At 45.0% G+C, this 24,832-nt stretch overlaps 1 protein-coding gene across 1 annotated transcript in view; it reads right to left on the reverse strand.

Annotated features, from left to right (window-relative positions):
• EPHB1 (EPH receptor B1) overlaps positions 1–24,832 on the reverse strand; it is a 400,881-nt gene that overhangs the window by 89,033 nt on the left and 287,016 nt on the right. The window contains exon 5 of the mRNA XM_016140353.2: positions 19,111–19,446. Within this exon, the coding sequence (XP_015995839.1) occupies positions 19,111–19,446 (336 nt within the window). The remainder of the gene's footprint in view (positions 1–19,110; positions 19,447–24,832) is intronic.

Consider the following 24,832-nt stretch of genomic DNA (forward strand, 5'->3'; position numbering starts at 1 on the left):
CTCCAAGACCTAAAATTACAGAGCATTGGCCCTAGGGTTTAAGGGGAGGGTAGAGGGGGAAATGGCAAGGTTGCTGCATTCTCTACCACTCACTGGACTCTCAGTAAGCACCTACTATGTGATGAGGCCTGGATGGGGCATGGCAATGAAGAGCACTTGTTCTGAAGATGCTCACAGCCTGGGAAGCCATAAAGAAAGCACAATGTGAGAGTGTTGTAATGGGGCCTTGTGGTGGCCGTGAAAATGTGTCTCTCAAAATTCTTACTGCTGGGAGCATAACTGACTAATGGTCCAAGCTTCCGAGCTCTGCAATCCATCATCATATTCACAGAGAGCTCTGCTTCTCACAGGCTGCTCCCAGTCAGTGACTGAGAGTGGCTGGGATGCTAGGAAAAGACTATTCCTGACTCTTCAGATGGGTAACTTTCACTCAAAGACTCCCTCTTGGACTTACCAATGCTTCCTTGTAACAGCACTGCAGCCTAAGACTCTTCCTACCCAATCCTCCTTCCTTCTTTCCCTCCTTCAGAAGGATCAGACCTTCATCCAAGCCTTCTCTGGCTTCCACCCCATTTTCCCAATCTCTGGCTTCCACCCCATTTTCCCAATCTCTGGCACATGGTGTGTGCTTCATGAAGGACTTGAATTCATGCAGTCCCGAATCTCCACACAGTTATTCTGTGCCCAGTCCTGCTGCTTCCCCAGGAATGGGAGGCTCACTGCCTCTAGGAGCGACTGCTCCATACTTGGATAACTCTCACCAATTTGCATGTCTTCCTTATCCTTATCTGAAATCTGTCTTCTTCCCACTGTTCTCAGTTCTACCAAGTGAAGCAATATAGAATGTTCTCTCTTCCACAGAATGGCTTGTCAGATAGCTAAAGAAACCAGCTAGGTCTCCCCTGAGTCTTCCCTGCTGAAAAGATGGGCCAGAAACTACAAACATTTCCCTCATGATATGCTGTCACCTGAGGTGGCTCTTTTCCAAATGGAGCCCCTGTTATATAAAACTCTCTTTAGGCATGAGGCTCAGAGGTGAACCCAATTCTCCCACTGCTGTTTGAGCCGCAAAGATTAGAGGTAAACTAGTATCTCCCATGATCTGTGTACTGCACATCTATGAATGTGACCATTAGCTTTTGGACCAAAGACATGTCCCTGCTATTTGGTTCTGAAATCACAGTCAAACAGGTTTTCCCATGATATGCCTCTCATCTTTCATCTGTACAGTTGGCTTTTGACATATGGGATTTACATGTATCTCTACCTTTATAATGTCAAATTTGGCCTACTAATCTAGTAAACTGGAATAATTTTTGATCCTGACTCAACTATCAAATGTATCTTCTCTTCCTCCCAACTAGTATCAAGGCAAGGTTAATTAATTAATGAAACAAGTATTTATTGAGCATCTGCCATGTACCAGTCACAGTTCTAAGTTCTAGAAATTCCATAGTGAATGAAATAAAATTTTCTGCCCTCACAGAATTTGTTTTCTAGTGGAAGGATTCAGAGACTCGATGTAATACATCAATCAATCACAAGGTATGTTAAAAATATTAAAGATTTAAAAAATGGAACAGAAGAGAAGGGATCCAGAATACCAAAGTGTAGAAGGCTGGCCTAGAGAAATCTGCAATTCTGAATCATGTGGTCAGCAAGGCCTTGCCTGAAAAGTAGATGCAGGAGCACAGAATTGACAGAAGGGAGGGAGGGAGCCGCACAGACACCAGGGAGAAGAGCATTTGAGAGGGAGTGGCCAGGGCAAAGCTTCTGATATGGGAGCAGCCTGGCATTGCAGGGGAACAGCAATGAGCCAATGAGACTGGGACAGAGACAAAGCTATGGAGTAGGACCCTGAGAGACACTAAAAGGACGTTGGCTTTTTACTCTGAGTGAGATGGGAATCCATGGGAGGGTCATGAACAGGGGAGTGGCATAATGTGACTTGTATGTTAGCAGTATCACCTTCAGCTGTAATGAGAATAGCATGCAGGAGCCTTGTAAAAGCTGAAAGACCTATCATAACAGGATTACAATAATTCAGTTGCAAGATCATGGTTACTTGGACCAGGCTTGGAGCAGCAGAGGTGGTGAGAGTAGAGTAGTCAGATTCTGGATACATTTAGAATATCTCAATGGATGTGGGATGCAGAAGAAATAGAACAGTCAAAATGACTCCAAGATTTTTGGTCTGGGCAAATGGAAGGTAGGGCTGCCATGAGATGAGATCAGGCAAAACATTAGTAGCAGTTTGGGAGGAAAGAGCAGGTGCTCCTATTAAGTGTGAGATGCCCGAGACATCCCAGAGTAGACATCGAGTAGGCAGATGCATATATAAGAGGTCCAGACTGGAGATAGAAATTTAGAGTCATTGATATTTCAAAGATATTAAAAGCAGCGGAACTGACAGATATCACTAAGAGAATGAGTAGGACAGAAAATATATTCAAAGATTCAGGAAATGAATTGATAACAGCCAAGGGGCCTGAGAAAAAAAGGTCAGTGAGGTAGAAGTAAATGCGCTGTGATCACATAGAAACCAAGTGGCAATAATCCTTCCCAGGAGAGAATGTGTGAAATGTTGCCACTAAAGTCATGTTAAATGAAACCAGGAACTGAGGGTGGATTTAGCAACAGACTGGATGGTTTACAGTGTGGATGGCTTCTGATCATCTTTTCTAAGACCTCTCGTGCAGAGCTGTGGAGAGGATAAATGTGCTTCAGGGAAGGTGAGACATTTTCCAGAGTCAGTCAGGTCACTGGGGAGTCCCAACAGTGTCTCACCAAGATGGGTGGAGAAGGGCTCCTGATAAGCCTGCTTCTCCCCACAACCACCACCACCCTCACTGTGCAGCATGAGCCGTCCCGTCAGACCTATGTGAAAACACCACTTCTGTGCCGTTATTCATGCCAGAGTCATACAGATTTTCAGAATCCTTCTGCCTTGAGAGCTGAACCATCAGGTATTAAATTGGAAAAAGTAATCTTAATGGCCTGAGGATTTTGATGGGCTTGGTTCTTCTTCTTCTTCTTCTTTTTTTTTTTTTTGGTCTCTAACCCCTGGACAGCTATCATTTAAGACTCAACATATTTGCCAAACATTGTGCCAGGCCCCTGCTCTAATCACAAGGGGCAGAAGAACAAGTAAGAAAGTCACAGCCCTACCCTGAACGACCTTGGAGTCTACATGGGGTCAGATGGTAGAGAAAAATCATAGGGAAGGGTGATCAGAGGCAACTGATAAACAAAATCCACTGAGAGGAACACCCCTGTTGCGCAGATGGCAAGGACCTCACAGCAGCCAACTAGCAGCACACAGATCTAGGAGAAGCTGCCAGAGGGTAAAGGTCACCACCGCCTGCATATCTTAGATTTATAGCGGTGACATGATGCTCACAGACCCCATGGCAGGCAGTTTAATCTCACACGGGTCACTCTAAATATCTTACATTTTAATTGAGATGGGATTTAGCACATGGGAGAAAGTGAGAAAGTATTACTCTTCCTCCCTGAAAATCAGAGGTAGCTTACATTGGGTGTTCTGTCATCAGTGATTAACTAAAATGATACATTTGTTGTTGTTTCCCTTCTCCAAGTGCAATGCCACCTCTAGATCTGGTGTTTCACATGCTATAACATTTTCAGAAAATAAATAAATAAATAAATAAATAAATAAATAAATAAATAAATAAATAAATAAAAATGAGCTCAGGTATCCATTCAAACATCAACTTCTTCTAGTAAAACTAAGGCCGACTAAGGAGGGATGGGAAGATTATTCAAAGGAGCAGCTCCTGTGACCCTTGGATATGCTGGTTCCAATAGTAAGTCCTGGCCAGTTGTCTTTTCTCCATAAACCTGCATTCTCACATGAAGGAACAGTTTCATTGAAAGTCTCTTTCTTGAAAGCACACAGAACACTTTTGATTAAATTAAACGTTCTACTGAGAGAAGAAAATGAAAATAAAGAGTTCGCAAAATTATTAAAATTTAGCAAAGAAGCAAATATGGACCTTTCTTTAGAAAAAGTAAAAATAAAGAATTAGTTTAGGGACTATTCAAAAAAAGGTATTGAAGGCTCAAGAAAGATGTGTTTGGCCTAAAGAGGAGATGCTCAAAAAAACCCAAACAATCAAAATTGCCCTGTATTCCTTCTTAGCCAAATAAAGAAGCTGATCCAACAGGAAGCTGAGACCCAAAGAAGAGAGTGTGGAAGAAATGAAAAGTGTCAAATAAAATTCAGTCCCCGAGGAAAAATCAACTAGGGCTTGAACAGAATCAGAATGAGGCGGTATCTGATTAGGAGTCTAGAGCCAATTTAAGAGGCACTTTAATGTGTCAGAAACGGAAAGAGACTAAAACTTTAAATTTCATTGGTCAAGGGGCACAGGGATGGAGACAACACAAAGGCAGGCTGGGTGTGTGAGTCCTTGTCTCTGTTTTTGCCCAGGAAGACTTTGGGGAGCTCTTACTACTAAATTGCTTTTGAAGCAGACAGATTCAAGATAGTATATCATATACAGCAGAGAAAGGGCACAACAGTTCTTGCCTAAGCTGACAAATGAGATGCGTATAAAATGTAGGGACAGGATGGCCTCAGCTGCACGTTATGAAAGAACTCACAGGTGACATGGGACAAGCATTGGCCCAAATTGACCACAGGTCACTCTCAGTGACATCAGGGATGGGGCCTGGCTGACCACCAGCCAGCCTTACGTTTGAAAGAAGGGCTCCAACGGAGATCGTAGGGCCTGTGATCCTGTGAGACTATAAGGCTGGATTTGGGGTGGTGGCATAAATCTATCTCAGAAGTTAATAGCCCAAATCTTGACCCTGGAGTCTTAACGTGCCTTTCTGTCATATGTCAGGTTCACCTGGACCATACATTTTATATTTATGACATTCCTGACCCTTTAATTAGTGACTCAGCCATGTTCAGAGTTTTCTTCTTACTCATTTCGTTTTCTTATGTGATAGGAGCATTTCCTCCTAACAATTAAATTAAGCATTTCAGATTTCAAAATGTGAGAATGAGTTGATGCTTTTTTCTTCCCTAGGACAAATGTTAAGTCCTAATGCATTCTCTTTGCTTATTAAAACTACTTCTTAATGTCTTCATGGATTTTTGTGTCAAAATAATTCTTTCAACAGTTTTAACCATAATCCATTTGAGATATAATAAATCATATAACAGCTTATTATGTTAAAATATTTTAAGACATCAAAAATATTTATCAGTAGTTTTAAAGAAAAATAACAGTGAAAAATACATACATTCAAAATGAAGTTGACCTATTAGAGTAAAATATTTGAAGAGGTTATAAAAACATAAAACTTGGATTTCAGAGTTCAGCAAATCTCATCTAAAGAGAAAAGTGTTGTTTCTCTGGATGGAAATCATATCAGGGACTGCCTTGTTCTGAGGCCACCTCTCACCTGCCCTAGGAGCCAAGATGCAGGTCACAGCTGAGTACCCTCTACCTTGACTCACTTGACAGCTCTATCAAGTCTCCTGGAAGATAAATGGTGTTTTTAGTTAGGGGGACTTTCATATCTAATCTTTCTTAGAAGATTCGTGGAAATGGGAACCCATCTACCTCTCTCACAATAATTCATGTTGGGCAGGTGGGGGAGATTTCCCTGGCTCTTCCATGTGACTTGTGCAGGAGAGATTCCTGTACTGACCCCTCAGGGCAGTGCATCTGCCCCAGCCTGAACAGTGTGCTCTGAGGCTTGGTACCTACTTCTACCATTCAGGGCCTTGCTTTTTCTAGGACAAATATCCATCAGCTGATAAGACATTTTGGTTTTTTATACATTTGGCTATTGTGAATAATGCTGCCAAGAACATTCATGTATAAGTTTCTGTGTAGATCTCCATTTGTATTTCTCTTAGGTATATACCTAGTGGAATTGCCAGATCATATGGTAAAGCTAATGTCTTCTATTCTTTCTAGACTGGCATCTCCTAGCCAAACCATCATTAGACTAACCACCTGCGATCAATACCACAGACTCGAGCTGTGAGAAAATCAAGGTGGGGTAATGAACATAGTAAAGAGCCAAGGCCCCCAACTCTGGGCATAGAAATTAGCAGAAGTCAAGAAGGGCTATGGTCAGGGCTCTGCAGATGCTGGAGAGGGGCATGGCTTCCCATTCTGGCTCAGCCATCTGCTTACTGTGTGAACTTAGGCTAAGGTTCCTTAACTTCTTTGGGCCTCAAATTCTTCAACTGTAAAACAGGAATATCAATCCTTATGTTATGAATTTTTCATATGCTCCTGAGGATTGCCATGCCAGGATACTTGGCATCTACCCCAAAGTCTCCTTCTGGGTCCACTGCTATTCACATATACGAAACAGTCTCTGGGCATAGTTCCCTGGGGTGCACGTGAAAAGCATGATCCAGTGACAGCCTTGGGTATTTGTTTGATAAAAATCTTTGAGGAAATAAATAAGCATGTCAACCCAGCCAGGGTGGAGGCGATGGATAGAGTGGGCTCAGAGAAAAAGAAGGCGAGCAGCAGGGCTCCCTGGACAGAGGTGTGATAAATGCTCCAGGAGACAGATGGTTTCCTGTGACACCTCTGGATGACCGGAGTTTTTCTCGGAGGTAATCTAGGGAATAAATAATGGGGTACCTTGTCCTTAGGACAAGAAGACCTTGTGGCTCTAGGGAGGGGATGTGTCACGGCTCTCACTCCCTGTGCTATGACTCAGGAGTCATGAATGTTCTATTGGCTTTGTCCCTGCTTTTCTCCACGACTTGTCACCAGTATCTCCTTGTACCTAATATCTTGTCCCAACTCCCTTGCCCACTGCTAGGACTCTTCACTTCAAACTATCTGCAGTCAGATTCATCTTTACAAAGCTCAGTTTACCCACATTCTTCTGATGCTTATAAACCTTCAATGGCTCCCACTGGAAAAAGTCCCAACTGCTTCTCTAACATTTAACAATGGGGCAGTCACAGACCAGGCCAGACTGCCTTTGCCTGCTCCCTTCAGGAACCCGCTGCTCTCCCCTAACTGCTCCACTCACTGTGTCCCAGCAAACTCAGCTTTTGCGATCCTTGCCTGTAGAACCACACCCTCTGGCCACCTCTCTTCATAACCCAGTCAGCCTTCGGAGGCCCAGATCAGGCCTCATGCTGCTCTCGTTTAGCCCTGTCTAACTGCACCCACCAGAGCGCCCCTTCCCTCCTCCCGATTCAAAGTCCTCACTTCACAAACTCTCATTGGACTGTAATTGCCACCTTGGGACACAGTGCACTGTGATCTAACTTTCCAGATGCTCATCTCTGCTCTCCATCACTGGAATAAACTCTTTAGGGCGGAAGTCATGCTCATAGCCTTTTCCCACTGTTAAGAGATGTCCAGTAAAAGTTTGCTTTTACTGGAATGATTGCAGGTTCTTTTCTAAGGATATCAGAAGTAAATAAAAGGGGTCAGAAAACCATAGAGTTGCACCTCACATGGATATTGGCCTTTAAAGGAGAAAGATGTGGAGGGAGAGGAGGCAGGGCTCTGATTCTTCAGCCTGCACCTGGGAAGGAATAGGACTGGGTTTAAATATAGCAGTCCCAGCGGAGTGCGGATAGGAGTGCTACATGGCGTGGAGGCAGAAACCGGGAGGCTGGGGCCGGCTCCACCTCGTTGGGATGTGTCAGCTGAAATGCTACCTTATGTTAGTAGGTGCCTAACTTTTATTCTTTCTGAGCTGTAGAATCCTTTCTCAGAAAAATTTTCCTTGGAGCATAGTGCAAAACAAAACAATTCGGAGATGCTCTGGGTGAATAAGTGGGAGTCCCAGAGCTCTGAGGCTAGCCCGTTTCCTAGCTCCCCCTCCCAAACTCTGAAGGATCCACAAAGAAGTCCAAAAAATACTGGGCGGCCTCCAGATTAAATTCTGTGAATTCCTAAGAGGTATAGGTGACGAGGTTGGTAGTTAGGAGTCGAGGTGGTAGATTATCTTTTTCTTTATATGAAACACATTCTTAGAAAAAAATCTATATTTAAATATTACTTAAAGACTTTAGACACACTAGTACTGATGACAAAAGAACATTTTACACATAAATAAATTGTGCAGATGAATTGTGCATAGATGAATTACGTTTCTTCTGACATTTCTATTTTAGGAGAAAACTCTTTTGAGAAGGTACTGCTTAGATAACAGGTCCTCTCTCTGTTGATGAAAACTCATTTCATTGCACAAATATGTTTGAATTTTATATTAGGAAGACTGACTCATTAAAATTTTTTTGGTGCAGTAACACTTTTGGTCAAAGTAGATTAAAGAAATAAGCAATTAGTTTGGAGACTAGGTATGAATACAAAAGCAGAATTAATTATTTTTCTAATTTTTTTTTTTCCTATTGTGGACATTGGCTTCTTTGCTTTTGCTCTGGGCTGTGCCTTGAGATGACTCCGTAACCCTACTTCCAATCTTTCTCTAGTTTGGACTCACTCAGTTTGATGCTGTTGTGGAATATTGGCTGAGTCTCGTCATGGGCTCAGTGGAGTGAAGATGAGAGAGAAAGCGAGGGTTCAGGCCTGGGTGGCCGAGTTGGCCCTACACTCCTTCACGGGTTTGGTTCCAAGCCAAGAGGTGGGTGTGACAACTGGGGACTGGAACTGGGGGGCCTCTCTGGGGATGTAGGTTTATAGCAGAGGACCTCATTTTTGATACGACCTCTGATGGAAGGGAAATCTTTACTGGGATCATCCACCTGACCCTGCTAGTTCTCAAAATGTCCCAGATCAGTGTCACCTGGGAACTAATCAGAAATGCAGGATCTTGATCCCCACCCCAGACTTACTGAATCAAACTCTGGGAGTGCGGCTCAACAATCTGAGTTTTAATAAGTCCTCCAGGGGATTCTGATGCACACTCAAGTTTGAGAACTGTTTGTCTGGAAATCTAGAAATCAGGATGTTAAACTTTGAAAGGATATCCGAGGTCATTTAGTTTTCTGTCAACTCTTACAATTTATGGGTTAGAGTACTGAGGGTAAAAAAGAGAAAGAGACTCCCCTAAGTCCTTAGCAGCCTAGAGCAAAGCCAGAAATAGCTTGGCTTCCTGTCTGATGCTTGGCCCCTTCTCCCTTCCTCCTACTCTCATGAGTCCAGCATTTTCAGAGCCTCTTGAGGATGTGAAGCATGGATGAGGGCAATCAGGGTCAAATTATTCATAAATGTGTGCTGCCTGATTTCTCAGAGGGATCAAGAGTCCCCACTGAGGTGGAAGTGTGCAGAGCCCTGTGCCAGAGAGGGAGGCATCTGGCTAGTGGGGTCCTGGGGTCCCTTCTGCCTCCTAGGTTCCCCTAGACTGGCTCCCCCTTCCTATTGGGGTAACCAGAAGGTGCACCAGGAAAGGAAAGCAAATATGAATGCTGTGACCCTGTGGTGACAGGAGGCTGTGAAGGATGGGTGAATGTGCAGGGTAATTGTCAAGCGATGCCAGTCTTAGGCAGATGCCCCAGAGTGGCTGTGAGGGTGAATGAGGACAGACCCATCAGGAGTCACGTGGCAGCTAGGGCTAGCTCCACCTCCCACAAGCCCGTCAGCCTTTCCTGGTATGGGACCAGAGCAGTGGTAGTTCTGGTTTGTTGCATGTTTAATCACAGAAAGCAGCTCACTGTAAACACTGGCACTGGAGAGGCCACAGAGAAGAGCAAATGTAACCCTATAGCAGTTTGTGTGCCCCTTACGCCCTGGCCCTCATGTGCAAATGTTCAGCAGAGCACCCATCACAGCTGGGGGACCCACTTGTACTTGGCATTGTTTCCACTAATAGCAGGCAAGGGAGCTTATCTCCCACCTCACAGGCAAGGATAGAAGACTGACTATCCAACTGCATAAATAATACCTTGACTTGGATACCTCAAATCTCCACAAATACAAACACATGACCAAACTCACCTCCCCTTGCCACCATCCTCGAACACTTCTGGGATCCCCGGCATGTCTCCTACATATATGAAAACCATCCTCTCATTTTCCAGCTTTGGTTTACTCGTTCTTGATGTCAGCTGGCTGCTAGACCCCTGTAGTAAAGCTGGCACTAAGCTATATTTCCAGTCCCTTCTCTGAGGACAGGTGGCTTTGTGAGAACACAGTTCCCCTGTGATCCCTTGGGCAGTGTCCTACTCACCCCAAGCCCGAGAGCCCAGTCCCCCTGCTTAGCTGTAGCACCTCGTCACTGAGCCCCAAGGCTGTCTGTTGTGCTCAAACCTCACCCTGTTCCTCCTGCAGAGCTGCCTTCCTTGCCCTCCCAGTCCTCATCCCGGGCCTCTACTCCCTTCCAGTGCTCCTGATGAGCCAACAGACGCCAGGAGGTCTTGTCTCTTCCCAGTCTCCTGCACACCTCATGAGCTTCCCTCCCCATATACAAACCCACTTCTATGAACAAATGCCAGCCTGCTGGTTTATAAGGTACCACCCAACTGTGAACATTATGTAAAGGCAGCCACGACTGAGGTGCAGAGGTTACTAGAGGAGCGAGAATTGGTCTTTTCCCTCAAGAGCTCTCAGTCTATCAGAAGAAATACGGCCTATGAACATGAAAAAATAATGCACATTCAAGAACTCATTGTGTCAAGCTTATAACTAGTCCAATTCAGAGAAGGACGATGCACTTCAGAATTTTCTATGGTGCAGGCAGGCTCACAGGGAGCACAAATGTTCTCCGGAGCTCTTCTAGATAGATAATGCATTTGCTCTGTCGGAAGGAAGGAAGGAAGGAAGGAAGGAAGGGAGGAAGGAAGGAAGGAAAAAAGGAGGGAGGGAGGGAGGAAGGAAGAAAGGAGGGAGGGAGGGAGGAAGGAAGGAAAGGGACACATACATTTAAAAGCTCAATTCTATAGCTTGGCTCTCAGAGGGAAATGGATCCCAAGGCCTAGAGCGGTTGGCAAAGCGTCTCCTTTGCACTGGAAAATATTTGTGGTCCAGCATTGCCTTTATTTACCCAGAACATTTAATATGCCTTTTTTCCCCATCTCTCACATCCGCTCAGAGAAGATGTTAATTTTCTGAAATTAAACACTTAGCTTGATTACTGTTTTGTTAATTGCTGCATTCGAAAACCCCTGGTGCTCCTGCCTGTTTAACATGGATGGTGCTGTGAAAATGATAGGCATGGAGCTGGCGTGCAGGTGGACAGACAACAGCAATGGAATGCCACCGTGGCTACCCTCAACTGGTGCTCAAGCAGCTGGGCCCCTGCTATGGGGAGTAGGAGACAGACCAGGTCATAGCAGGTTTCTCCCACAGGGCCATGTTTTGCGAGGACAATACACCCAGGAAGTTCTGAGTCTTACCAACATCTGGGAGAACATAGGGGCATAACTCCAATCAGAGCACCTGCCCAAAGATGCCCGAGGAAGGAAAGACCACAGAGAGAACCTAAGCTACACCTTTTGCTGATGCCTGAGATTAGTTTAAGAAACAGTAAGGCATTTCAGTCAGACATTTATTCGATAATTTATTAGTTCATTCAATGAACACCTGTTGAATACTACTATTTCAGGTACCTAGCTAGACACTGGGGCACAATAGCTGATAAGATGGACACAGGACATGCTCTCCTGGAGACCAGAATCAGCTCGTGGAGCAGACATTTGCCAGAGGAGAGTGGAGTGGATGCGACACCAGGACTCCTCCCTCCTATCCTCTTTGGCGGAGCCATAACGTAAAGAGCAATTACCTCCTAATCCAACTAGAGGTGCTCTTTGCAATGAAGGTTATGGTAATCTCATTTGGACTTTGAACAGGGTAAGAGACTGAACTACAGTCTCACTGCCAGCAGTCTGATTTTCACTTAACCAGCCATGTTGTTAGAGTGCCTGGCCCAAGATGGGGTAAAACGAGCGAACAGGTGCCCTCTGGGCATCCTCACAGGAGTGCGGGGCAGGATACTTTCAGCTGCTCTCAAGCTGGTTAGCAGCATCATTAGCCACTGCTCAGAACCAAGAACAGAGAGAATCCTCACACCCAACCACTGTGTTACCCAGCAGGTGAGATCTGTCCACATGAAGTTCAAATTGGTCAGTTAGTGAACCATAAATGTCCTGCTTGACACTGTCACTGTACAGCAACGATCACCACAGACCGAACTGCTCTCTCTAGCAACTTCATGTGGTTACATCCTAGCTTTTGGAAAGTGGGAGCTGGCACTGCAGCAGAACATGGTACAGAAGCCCAGCTGAGGGCCCCCTGGAGCCCTGTCCCAGTGAGTCGCATGCTCACTGATGACTTCTCTGGGCCTCTGATCCCAGTCTCAGTGTGCTGTGGACTAGTATGCAAGCTCCAAAAGTTGTGTGTTGTTTGCTACTCTGCTCTCAGTGCCCGGAGCTATGCATGGTGCATATAAGGCCTCAAAAAAATATTTATTGAGTAGGTAAGTGAACAGGAGCAGAAGCCAATGAGTCAGCATGTGGAAAGTAGTCACAAAGACTGTGTTGAACGAATGGAGACATTGTCAAAGTTAAAGTGCTTAAACAAACAAACTACAAACAAATCCCTTCGAGTGTGGTTGAATCTCACTGTGTTCCTCTGATCAAGGCTCCTGGCATTATCCTAAGATCATTCCCTTATGTTTTCCTTCTAGGACCCACAGAAGAGGAAGAGACCTAGTTACTTGGCTGACCTGGAGGGATTGCTTGGGTACCTGTGGACTACCAGGACATATTCTGATCACCATACATCAGCCAAACACTTATATCCTAACTCATATGAGGGGACTAAAGGAAACTAGCAAATATTTATCAATGATCTTTGTGCCTAGCGCTGTGTGGTCCCTCCCTCATGAAGCTAGGGTAGGTAAGAGAATCTGATTCTCCATAGAGCTCATCAACAGGTAGAGAGCCCCATGGCTGCTGGGGTCGAAACCACAACTTTGGTCATAGACAGTGCTATCTGCAGATTTTATCAGCTCAGCAAACAACCCATCATCATTTGAAAATGGCCAGGACAGTTCTGAGGCCATTTGGAAGTTCCTTCTCAATGCCAGGGCTTAAGAAATGATAAAAACTTTTTTTTTTTTTTTTAGAATGATCAAAGCAAAGAAGAAAGCAATGAAATGAACTATCAAATTGGATTAAGAGCAGTGAAAATTTTATTTACTTATGGTTTAAAAAATTTTCTTATTAACTTCAATAAAGTTTTCTTTTAAGTTATTCCAATTTTTATAAAATTCTGACTCAATCTTTTCTCTGCTCTGGAACAAATTTCGCCTGCTAATTTCCAATGAGACCAGCCCTTAAAAATGAACTAGTTTCAGCAATTGTATCTTAACACTCTAAATTTTTACAGGCGCAGTGTAATATCGTTTTAATATTTAATTTTGAGATTTACATAATATCTTTCCTCCAAAGAGCTCAATATATTGCAATATCATAAAATTCCTTTCATATTCAAAGATTATTCTTTATGCATGCAAATACTATATTTAACTAAGGAATAATGCAAATTAGATGATGTATTCAGAGGAACTGATGGCCTAGGTAATTCTTCTGTAGGAAAAGTAGTGTCTCAGTAACTTTAATTGTCTAGGAACTTCAAAAATGCCTTAAAAATAGACAAACTGTAGGGGCTTGTGACTATTAAGAGAAGTAGTGTATGTATTTTTTAAACCAAGTTAGGTAATGGAGTGTGTCTGTGTTGTGGGCACAGTGGATATGTTAGTGGATATGTTATTATTTCACATGCAATTGGCACAGCAGGCTGTACATGACTGTGTGAATTATAAATGTCAGACATGAATACTATTGATGGCATCATGAAAATAAGGAAAAAAATTGTCGCTTCTCCAAACATATGATAAGAAAAGACGGACGGGCTCCTCTGAGTGGCAGGAGCAGCGTGCACCAGGTACCCAGGTTCTGGCTCCACTCTTGTCCTCATCATTAACTCACCAGGATGTGGACTTCACTGCCTTCCTTTCTGGTGTCCACTCCTTCCTCGAAGAATGGACAAACTGATACCTGTCATTTATCCGACGCAGATGACATCCGTCCCAAAGAAACATACTGAGAGGCCTTGGAAGGAAAGAGTTTAGGAAGAAAAATTCCAGCAAACTACTGTCAGGTTCAGGACATATTTTCAACAATGATGTCATCCCTCAGTGCGTAGCATTGTTTACAGTGTGACTTCTACCTCTGTCTCATTTGATTGTCACAATAGCACTAGGAAGCAGATGTCATTACTCCCATTTTACAGTTGAGAAAGTAGAGATCATGGAAGGTCAACAAACTTGAGTCACATGAAGAGCAGAGAGAGAGACAAACCTCGAACTCCGCAGTTACATCTCTGCCACCATGAGTACAAGAGATGAGTAAGGTGACTGTCGCATGGTGGAAAGAGACTAGAACAACACAGTATGTTCACCTTTCAAGCTTGTGTCAATCAGATTAGCCCTCTGAATCAGAGGTTGCAAACCACAGCCGACGGACTAAATCCAGAATTGGATTTTTAAATTTGGATTTTCATCTTATAAGACTGGGCGACACTGGTTACGGTGCCAAGTGCTGGAACTGCGTAGGGGCTGTCCCTTCGGTTCTCTGCAGTCCCCATCATTCCCTATTGTCTGACACCTGCTTCACTCCTCTCCCTTGCTGCCTGAACTCATGGGCCTTTGAGCTTATTCCCTCTGGCTTAGATGGTCCCAAATTCACTGACTTTATCTTGCTACAAGTTGATTTGATAGAAGTGCTAGTCTGATTTGTCTTATTTATTTTTTCTAAGATGACTTCTGAGGTCCCCTTCCCCAGCCTGACACTCTGAGTCTAGCAGGTAGAAAAGAGAAGCAAAGTTTGTCATTCATTTTAATTCTCTCTGACAGCCAGATGATGTGGCCATCAGTCTGAATCTGGGGCCAGGTGCCAGAGGGTGACTGTGGGAATTAGTGGTGATAACAACCTCTCTGCAGATCCCTTGGCCACTGGAACAGAGAGAGTTCCACCTGATCTGATCTATTTTAAACTCAAGGCAGCTGTATTCAGTACAAGGCTGCATCCCTGAAGACTTTGCATAAATCTGAGGTTGCATAATTCATGATCAACCCTGACCAAAGATGATGGACATTTTTTTGACAGCTAAAGTGGCCTAGCTATGTGGCAATAGCTTAGAGAGAGCTTACAACTTACACAGCTCACCATAATGCGATTTTTGATTAGTCAGAGGATAAAATGGCTACAAACTTGAGTTTGAAACCCAAAAACATCATTTGCTGGCTGTGAGCAAATTCCAAAAGTACCCTGACTCTGATTCCTCCATCGGACCTGCTTCATCTTTGTGTGTGTGTGTGTGTGTGGGGGGAACAAACATGGAGTGGCTTGGCATATTGGAGATGCTAAAAATATGATAGTTCTCTGCTACTGCCTCTGGGCTGGGAGAGGATCCTATTCTGATACTCTCCAATTAGTACAAGATCCTCAAGTCACTTGACTACCTACATGACTGGGGTCATTACAGAAGAAGATGGAGGCTCTGGATCTCAGGATTCAACAGACTTTTTGTGTTTTCCAATCATGCTTGCCTCTACAGAAAGAACATTGTCTACTGTGTGCCCAATGGACCAAAAGATGATTATAACATCTCATATAGTCTCTTCCTAGGTCACAACCCTTGGAGTCAAGAAAAACCTATTGGTGACTTTCTCTGATGGAGTGAGACCCACCATAACCCTTTTTGTTGGGAACCTAAATCAGCTAAGATGACCTGCCTGACTCCGCTGGGCAGGGCTCATGAGAGCAGCATGACGCAGTACCAATGTGGCATGCCCTGGCAGTCCTGAGAAGAAAGAGATGACAATCCTGTGTCTGGCGAACAGCAAGAACTAAGCACCCAGCCACGAATGAGGTCCATAGAGCCTAAATAAAGGAGGACCAGCCCAGAGTGGCAAGCAGCCATCCAAAATAGAGTCGGATGTACATGAGAATCAGGCTTTGGATCAAGTCCAAAACCACTTGGCAGCCAACTTATCCAAAACCTTCTTTCATATGACCCTTATGTCCATTGTCAGGATCCAATTCACATTGCAAAAAACTTGTGCCCCTCAACAAACACACACCCATCTTCCATCTTGATTGAGAGGCAGAGGAATGCCTTTTACATGCTCAGTGTTACTGAGAAAATTGTGGAAGGGTAACAGGTACTGTGAGGTCTCCTACTTTCAGCAGGATGGCATTGGCTGGCTCCGAATAACCCCTCCAAGCTCAAAGGCTATGAAATGGGGAGCCCAGAGGGACTTTACACTTTTTAGGGCAGGAAACAGGAAGGCAAAAATAGAGGTGATGTCCTGCTGACTCTTCTAATCCTAGATTCTCTAAACCCATTTAAGTTTCTGCTTCCTCCTCAATCAGGACCCTCTCAATGGTCCTCAGCTACTTCATTTTGGTGAGTTCCAGACAACGAATGAGCACTCAATAAACACTTACCAGTTGACTTAATGATTGATTCCAGGACTGCTCTTAATCAAATTTTTTACCTGTCATTCACCTACTCATGACGCAAATGGTAAGACAGCGGTGGCCACAGGCACTGACAGGGCTCACACCATACCATGAGGTGGGGGTGGGGAGGCTGACATGGATCTCACTCAGCATGGAAGTGCTCAAGGTGCCCTGGAAAGGCATGAGACCTGTCATGACTTATTGGTGCTACTTGGGTCCACCCACTTTACGCTTTCGTGGATTTGAGTCATCAGGTTTTTTTTTAATGATGCTGGTTATTTAGTCTCTCCTTCCATCTCTTAAAAAAATGTAGCTTCTGTTCATGTTTCTAAACTGTCATTGCAGAGGTACAGGCTCAAGTGCTTATTTTGAAGGTTCTCATCTTTTAAAAAAATTATCTGTTGATTAAAAATAATTTGCATTCACATGTGGATTCAGCAAAGCAGTGTGATAGCACCGCGTTCCCCAGAGCCCCGCGGCCCATAGATTAGAAACCACTGGCCGACTTGATCGTCATTTTATAATAGCTATGTGTCACCAAGAGGCAGTTGCATGCTTCTCTCATTGGTTGTAAACTTTCTGACACCCAAATTCCAGAATTCCCAAAGAGAAATCATATACTGAAAGGTGACAATGAGGGTGGGACAAAATCAGGGAAGGTTAAGAATAAGAGAGGGTGGGGACAAAGGGCATGAGAATTGGTGAGGATAAAAATCGATGTTTTGAGTGTAGGTAATGCAGGGCCCCTTGCAGGAACCCTGGTCCTTCAGCTCCATTGCAGCCTGGAAAGGTGCAGATGGCAAGACGAGCAGATGGGCAGGTTCGAGAATAGCAGGGTAAGGAAAGGGAGGGGCAGAAATCAAAGCAAACCGATATAAGTGGCAGGTTTGTTCGCACATGCTTAGAGAGAGAGAGAAAAGACAGCCAAACCCAGCAGAACATGACAGGCTGGCAGGATTATTATTCCCAGAAGCTGGGACACTAAAATATTTCCGCCAGTTTTCTGCCTTAAACTCTGCAAAGGAAATACTGCTAACAAAGGCTGCCCATGTTACACACTCAACATGATGCTGAAATTACCATTCCCTTTTCTTTGGGTATGACAGACCGTCACAACCTTTGTCTCCATGGCACCGGGGCTGTGGTCACCAGCTGGAGGCTTCCACACTTCCCCTCTTATTTTCTCACTGAACACGTACACACGTAAACACGTGACCGTACACATACATACAAACATGCACACACGAACACACACATGCTCCCAGCAACAACGCAGCCATCTGGACAGCCATGCTCTCCTGTGACACCTTTTTTTCTTCTCAGTTCTGACAGCTTAAACCCAAGAATCATCTGCCATCAAAGAAGCCTGGTATTAAAACAGGCAGAATGGGCTGAGGATGGGGAGGAGAGGAGTAGAAGAGGATGGAGTAAAAAAGAGGAAGTCAGAAGGGGAAACTACACGGAGGGAGAAAGAGCAAGGAGAAATGCTTAGCTCCTGGTGGTCCACTAACAAGGGGTCCCTTTAGAATTCGTTGATCGAGAAAATCTATAATTCCAAATAATACCATGTGCATTGCCTACAACCCCCGTCATTGCCTACAGACATGATGTTCGCTTCTCTGTAGCCTGGCACCATCGCCCCTAGGGAGAGAGTGCTCATTTCTCTTTCACCCCCTTGGTATTTCCTACATGTGTATAGTAACACACACTGCTTAGAAAACACCACCTTGCAGCTTTGTACTTTGTGTCTATGTCCTGTAAGTTCTTCAGTTAATGAGTTTCACAAGAGGAACAATGGTGTCCCAGTATCATTATATCCCCCACAGTATCTAATACACAGCTTGGCATACTGTAGATGCTAATAACTGTCTTTTAATAATGAGTGAATTAACAAATAAGTGAGTAAGTATATGAATTCACTGGTTAAATGGATATAAAAAGAAATAGATTGTTGCAAGAGGTGTGAAAAGTAATAAGAGAGAAAAGGTCAGAAGTGTAAGAGATATAGAAATAAAAAGAAGAGAAGAAAACGTGTTTTGAGCTGTGCATGCCACAGGGAGGTACTGGCTATCAAGAATGATCTATTGCTACTATCTGAGGTCTCTATAACTGTGCAGCATTCATCTGAGCAAGCTATAAAGGAGAATGCACTCTTGAATTACATGGGTTTAATTGAAAAGTAATGTATGAAGGCAATACTGACTTTATCACATGATTACTGGGAAGTTTCTTCCATTGGGTTTTCTAATAGAGAAGCATTAGTGTTCTCAAGACTATGCAGGGCTTCTACCTACCCATCCATTCATCTGTCCATCTATTTGTCCATTCACTACCCATCCATCTCTATGTCCATTCATCTATCTTTCCAAGGGCATTTGTTGAGCCCCAGCTGGTTGCAGAGCACTGGGTCCTACTCTGGCTTGAAAATACGTCTTTGCTTTTCTGCTGGACACAAGAAAATGCCTCAGAATCCAGCTCCCTGTCAGAGGTAAAACAGTACACCTGATTCCTCCATCGCCACAAATGCCCATCACCTGACACCTTCGCTCCTAGTAGAAGGGCTGAGGCCTGATGGGGGTGTCTGTAGCTTGTTTCTGCACAGAGGTGGACAAAGAGGCAGCCTCATAGACAGAAAGAAGAGCACAGAGACTTACCAGCTTGGTTTGTGGTGATGTTGACGGAGACGTGCTGTGGGGGGAAGGGGCTCTTGCTAGAGACCCCATTGACTGCCTGGATGTCGAAGGTATAGGGGGTGTGGGCCCACAGGCTGCTGATGGAGACACGGCACTCAGTCAGACCCAGCTGCTTTGGCACGAACTCCACGTTGTCATCGCATCGGGAGCAGCTCCGGCGGTCTGCCCGGCATTTTTTACAGATGATATTGTAAGTCACATCATCCCGCCCACCATTCTCCCTTGGAGGGTGCCACTCCAGAATGATGGACGTCTCATTGACGATGGAGATGACATTTCTGGGACCCGATGGAACACCTGTAAGGAGATAACGAAAGGCCCAGTGAGGCTGGGCACACACGTCCTTGTCCAACATCTCTCCACCTACCTTTGGTGTGTTCCCGCCCTCACACATGCACACATCTCCTCCCCCTCTCAACCCCAAATCTCCATGCATCGATTTATGCTGAGAAAAAATGGTGGACAGAAATGACAACCTGTCCCAAACTCCCTTTTTAGTCTTCCCCACTGGGGCTTTCCTTCTTTTAATCATTTTGCCAAGAGAAAGGAAGATGCAAAAAACCTTAGTTCAAGCTTTTTTTGTTCTTAGGACCAAGCCACATCCTCTAGCTAGCTTTAATGTCAACGATATATATGCATACCGGACGCTTATTTGATCATTTGTCTGTGCTTAACTGGTATAGAACTTAAGGGCTGAGGGATACGAGTGACACATCAAAAGCTCTAACATATGCTTCCATGCTACACAAAATCTCACACAATTTGAGGTCTATGTGGTGTGTGCGCGGTGGTGGATTTGTCTCTCTGTAGGTTAGGCTGCCAGAATACCCGGAGGGATGAGTATTCACATTGCACAAGCTTTAGTGCATGAAGACAAGAAGAAAGGTTGGTGGGAGAGTCACACAGCCACCATTTTTGACCCTATGATACAAGAAAAGCGTAGGGGTTTGCTCCGGACACTCTATTAGCTACTTTGCATGCACATAACCTCCCCTCCCCCATAAAACCTACTGGGGAAACAGAATAATTAACTCAATTTTATAGAAAGGGAAACTAAAGCTGAGAATGGAGACTGGCTACAGATCTTGTGGTTGGTCTGTAAGAACTGAAGCCAGTATGAACACACACACCTGCCCAATTCCAAAGCTCACATTCTTGACCACGGCACCGTGCTTATCCTACTGAGGGAAAAGCTGTCTCAACCCCAGACTTACATTGACAGGGCACTCCAAACATTTGTAGTCAGGCAACACATGGTTTGAACACTCTCTCCTACAAACCGGCCAGGCTCATGGGGACTCAAGAAGGGCGGCCTCTTCCCACTGGACAGCTCTGGCCTGACTGGTTAACGGCAGCCGTATTGCTGTTCTCACTCTGGCAAAGGTTGAAATGCTGTGTTGAAAACTCTAGGAAGCCTGGTACTTTACAGGAGGACAAAATGCTGCTGAATTAATGGCCACTGTGTTGGGCATTTTGAGATTAAGTTGGAGAATCTCCTGCCCAAGAACAGAACAGATCAGCCTCAGGTTCTCAAGCTGAGCTTTGCTTCTCCCCAATGTCTTACTGATGGAAATGAATCCTGCCCGGAAGCCCCCCTCCCAGTGCTAGGTCTGCTGGAGCAGCCGCTCCGAATGGTAATGCATTCAGAATTCACACACGTGATGGTCGCCAGCTGAACGAAGACATGTGTAAAGTGGTTCATGCTGGAGACAGGAATCAAATGCCAACATACAAAATGAGAGAATAACAACAAGGTCGGGGGGCACCAGGGAAGGATTCTGTGTTGAATCCGTCAACGGCAAGCAGCTAGAGCAGAAAGCAAATATTAAATCGAATTCTATTAAAACATGAAAGAAAATCAGTACTGTACTATATAAAGCCCATTAGGTCTGAGCTAAAGCACAACTTTCATGCACGTTTATGATAGGGCAGGATTCGTGAAGCATTTTTACTGAAGTCTTGCAAATAGCATTCAAGAATTCCCCACCCATCTGCCCAGGGATAAACATCCATCTCTTTTCGAATCAGCACACAGTTAGCACCCTGCGCCCGGCCAGTCTCACCTCACACCGTACTATTCGTTAACATCTGTACTGGCCAGTACCTGTCTGAGACATTATCTGTTTACTCAGTCTGATGAGACTCAGATCACAAGCTCCCAGTGGTCAATGCCATTTCTGCCTGTCTTACTTTCACAGCAGACATCCCAGCCTCAGCCACAGGCCACTGTTTTTCATACATGTAATACATACATTCACAGAGTACTTGTTCTACACCAGGGCTAGGGCAAACTCTTTTACAATATAATCTTATTGCACCCTCAGGACATCCTGAGGTTGTCACTCAGAAAGCATCCTTGGGCAGGGAGGCAGAGATCAGAGATAAGTACAGTGACCAAGGCATGCTTTAAAGCCCCCCAACCCCTCAACGATCTCCTCACTTCCTTGACCTTCAAATTCACTCTCTCCCTGACTCCAGCTTCTCTACTTAAACTTGCATAAGTCGTTGCCATTTTAAAACTGAAATACTGTCACCTGGCAACTCCACGTTGCGTGTCCTCTCCTCTTGACTCTCTGGCCAAGTTTTCCAAAGCAGCCACACTTGCTGGCTCTCCTCTCTCCCTGCTCTGCCACTGCAGCCTGGTTACTCCCCAACTCCTCTGCCACACCTGCTTTTCCTTTTGGCCTCCTTCCTGACAAGACCAGGAAACACAACTCAGCCCTGACCTTCCTTGACAGCCTGTACCGTCGCCAGCCAGACCCTGCAGATCATGTCCATGTCCCACAACACACGGTCTGTCGGCATCACCTCCTTTTCCTCAGATCTTTCCCCAGGCTATATGCTCCACCATCTCATAACAAAGAACATCAATTTTCCTTCCCTGTTGCAAAAGCTTCCTAATGAATTCTCCAACATCACTTCGTAGCTCTCCCATCCATTCTCTCTTGCCAAAGTGTAAGTTCCAAAATGTACACAGAGTCATAGCGTTCCTCAGCTCAAGCCCCAATTACCTAAAAGTTTACCCTCCTTCTGCATCTTTCAAGTCCCCACACAGTCTTGCTGCTCTTGATCTCATCTCCAGCCACTCGACCCTCACCCCTCATAGTGTGACTGCTGGGAAGATTCTTGTGATTTCCTGTGCACACTGAACTCCCTCCATACTCCTAAGCCTTTGCACAGTGTTCTCTCTGTACAGAATTTTTTCCTTCCTGTCTGCTTGATGAACTCCTGCTCACCGTTCAAGATCCAGCACCCGTTTCGCCAGGTTTCCCTGACGGCCAGGCATGCATTCCAGCTCTGGGCTTCCATAAGCCCATTCCTGGACACCTAACCCAGATTCCATCATTCTATTATGAGAATCTCTTCCTCTGTGTCATCCTTACTACACTGTGGCCTCCCGGTGGGCAGCAGCTAGTGGCTGGCTGGTCTCCGTGATTCCCATGCCTAACACTTTACTTAGGGGAGGCCTCTTCCACCTGATTTTCAACCTCTGCTCAGTGGGCAAGGCTTCCGGTGACATGTATGCATGCCTCTCCAGCACAAGACAGGTTGTCCTGCTTTGGGGCTGATGGAGGACACAGCAGCAGCAGCAACGAGGACCCACTGCTTGCGACCCCAAGTGGTAGAGGCTGAAATAAAGGTGGCGAGTGAGGAGCTGGTTTGGAGAAGCCTGCCCTGTTCCTCACGTAAGGGTGTCCATGGTAGCTGGGGAGACCCACCCTGGTTGGTGCGGTTCCATGTCTGTTCATTTGCTTCTTAGGAAGAAAAGAGGTGAGTTTTCAGGAAGGATTTTCATGTTTATTTAGAAACAGCCTTCATACGAAGCAACCACTTCTCATCTGTGGCTGCATTCCAGAGCAAATGCATCTGTCGGACTAAGTGGGGGCCTATGGGAGCCATGGTTGTTGAGTCCAGAACTGCATAAATCTGAATCTTTTCCTTCCAAGCAGCAGGAATAGACATAGACAGTCTTCTCCTGGAGAGCAGACTCGGAGAGCTAGGAGAACTTGAACAGGCCCTGCTGTGTGTTCTTTCCCGCTGGCCACCTCCCCTGCAGGGCACGTCTTATTACCTCAGAGCCCAGCCAGGCCTCGGCTCGCAGTGCCTATCTGTAGAGGTGACCTGCGTCTGGGCCACAAACAATGACTGGGACCCCATTCATTATTCACTCATTCACTCATTTACTCCCTTAACAAATAGTTTCGGCCCGCACAAGGGGTCTCCCAGGAGCACATTGCCTCACCATGGTTGTCATCCTAACCAGCTATCCATGGGGAAGGGTCTGAGGGCACAGACTCGGCCGTGGGAAATAAAGTAACTCTCCTGTACCTGAATGAAGAGTCTGATTAGAACAGGTTTTGCCTCTGAATAAATTTTCCAAAAGGAAGGTGCTATGACCACTTCCTACCCATTCAGGCTGCACTCTCTGGGTATGGGGCCTTACCCCTGCTAGAAGGATTTGTCTAGAACAAAGGGCCACAGGAACATCCTCAGGCAGGAGGCCAGTTTAGATAACCAATCAAAAAATGTTTAAAGGGGAGAAGAGAGTGAGGCCAGAAGGAAAAGAAAACCTGCCACCTCCTTCTGAAAAGCCCTCAGAAAGCGCAGTGGCGGGGCTCAGAGCCAGGGTCTCCTTGTCTAAGTCCCCTGCTCTTATGTACACATCCTTCTTTCCCTTAATTACATACAGACAGGCTTTTTTGAAGCCTCTCTGATCTGTTGCCACGGTTACTACTGACGGGGGCTCCCTGTTAAAAAGCTAGGAAAACTCAGTCCTTTCAAGGGATGGGAAACTGCTAAACTCTGATTCTCTGTTCAGGTAGGGAGAACATTGTCAGTCCTGGGTTATGGGAATGGGGCTCTGTGTCTTCCAGAATGTTCCTGAGAGTCTGGCTCAGACTGCATGGAGCATGCTTGGCAATGAGACCTCAAAAAGTTAAACAGAAAAGATCCTTTTGGAGCCATTGGGTTAGTCCACTTGCCATATTGAGATGGAATCTCCCACTTTTTAATGTGATTTGGGACAGATGATTTTTTTTTTTTTTTTATGGAAAGCCAGAGTAGGTGGGAGAAAGCGGGTGAGTTTATTTGTAGGCATTACCCTGGAAATAAGAGTACTTCTGAGTAATCAAAAGGAAAATCTGCTCCCCCAAAGCCATTTCTTTAATCAGGAAACTTAATAAGGCCAATCTACTGGTCTCAGAATTTAGATGTATATTTCAGGCCTGTCCAAGGTGCCAAGCTGGCAGTGTCTAGCTAACTGTGCATTGCTACAATCAGGGTCTGTGTCCTTGGACTCTACCCCATGGGGAGCTGGTGAGAATGACAACCATGGTGAGGCAATGTCTTCCTGGGGGGGGGGGGTCCCTCGCGTAGGCCAAAACTGCTGTTCTGTATCAGGGCAGTGATAAGGTCCTTCCCATTGTATGTAGGACCCCTTGGAGAATCTAATGAAAGCAACAACTTTTTCAGAGAAAAATAAACATGTGCTTGAACACATACATGATTTTTCAGAAACTCTGAGGGGTCTGTGAAACTTACCAATGAACTCCCTAAATAGTTATAGAAAACATGTTTAAAAATATTCTCTTGCTGGCAAACCATGAGAAGGGGAACTTCTAAGCCTTAGTTTTCTCATCTGGAAACTGGTGTTTTGAGAATTTAGGAAGATAATATGCCCAAG

The sequence above is a fragment of the Rousettus aegyptiacus genome, unplaced genomic scaffold (genome assembly GCF_014176215.1).
Source record: "Rousettus aegyptiacus isolate mRouAeg1 unplaced genomic scaffold, mRouAeg1.p scaffold_m13_p_4, whole genome shotgun sequence".
Lineage (NCBI taxonomy): Eukaryota > Metazoa > Chordata > Mammalia > Chiroptera > Pteropodidae > Rousettus > Rousettus aegyptiacus.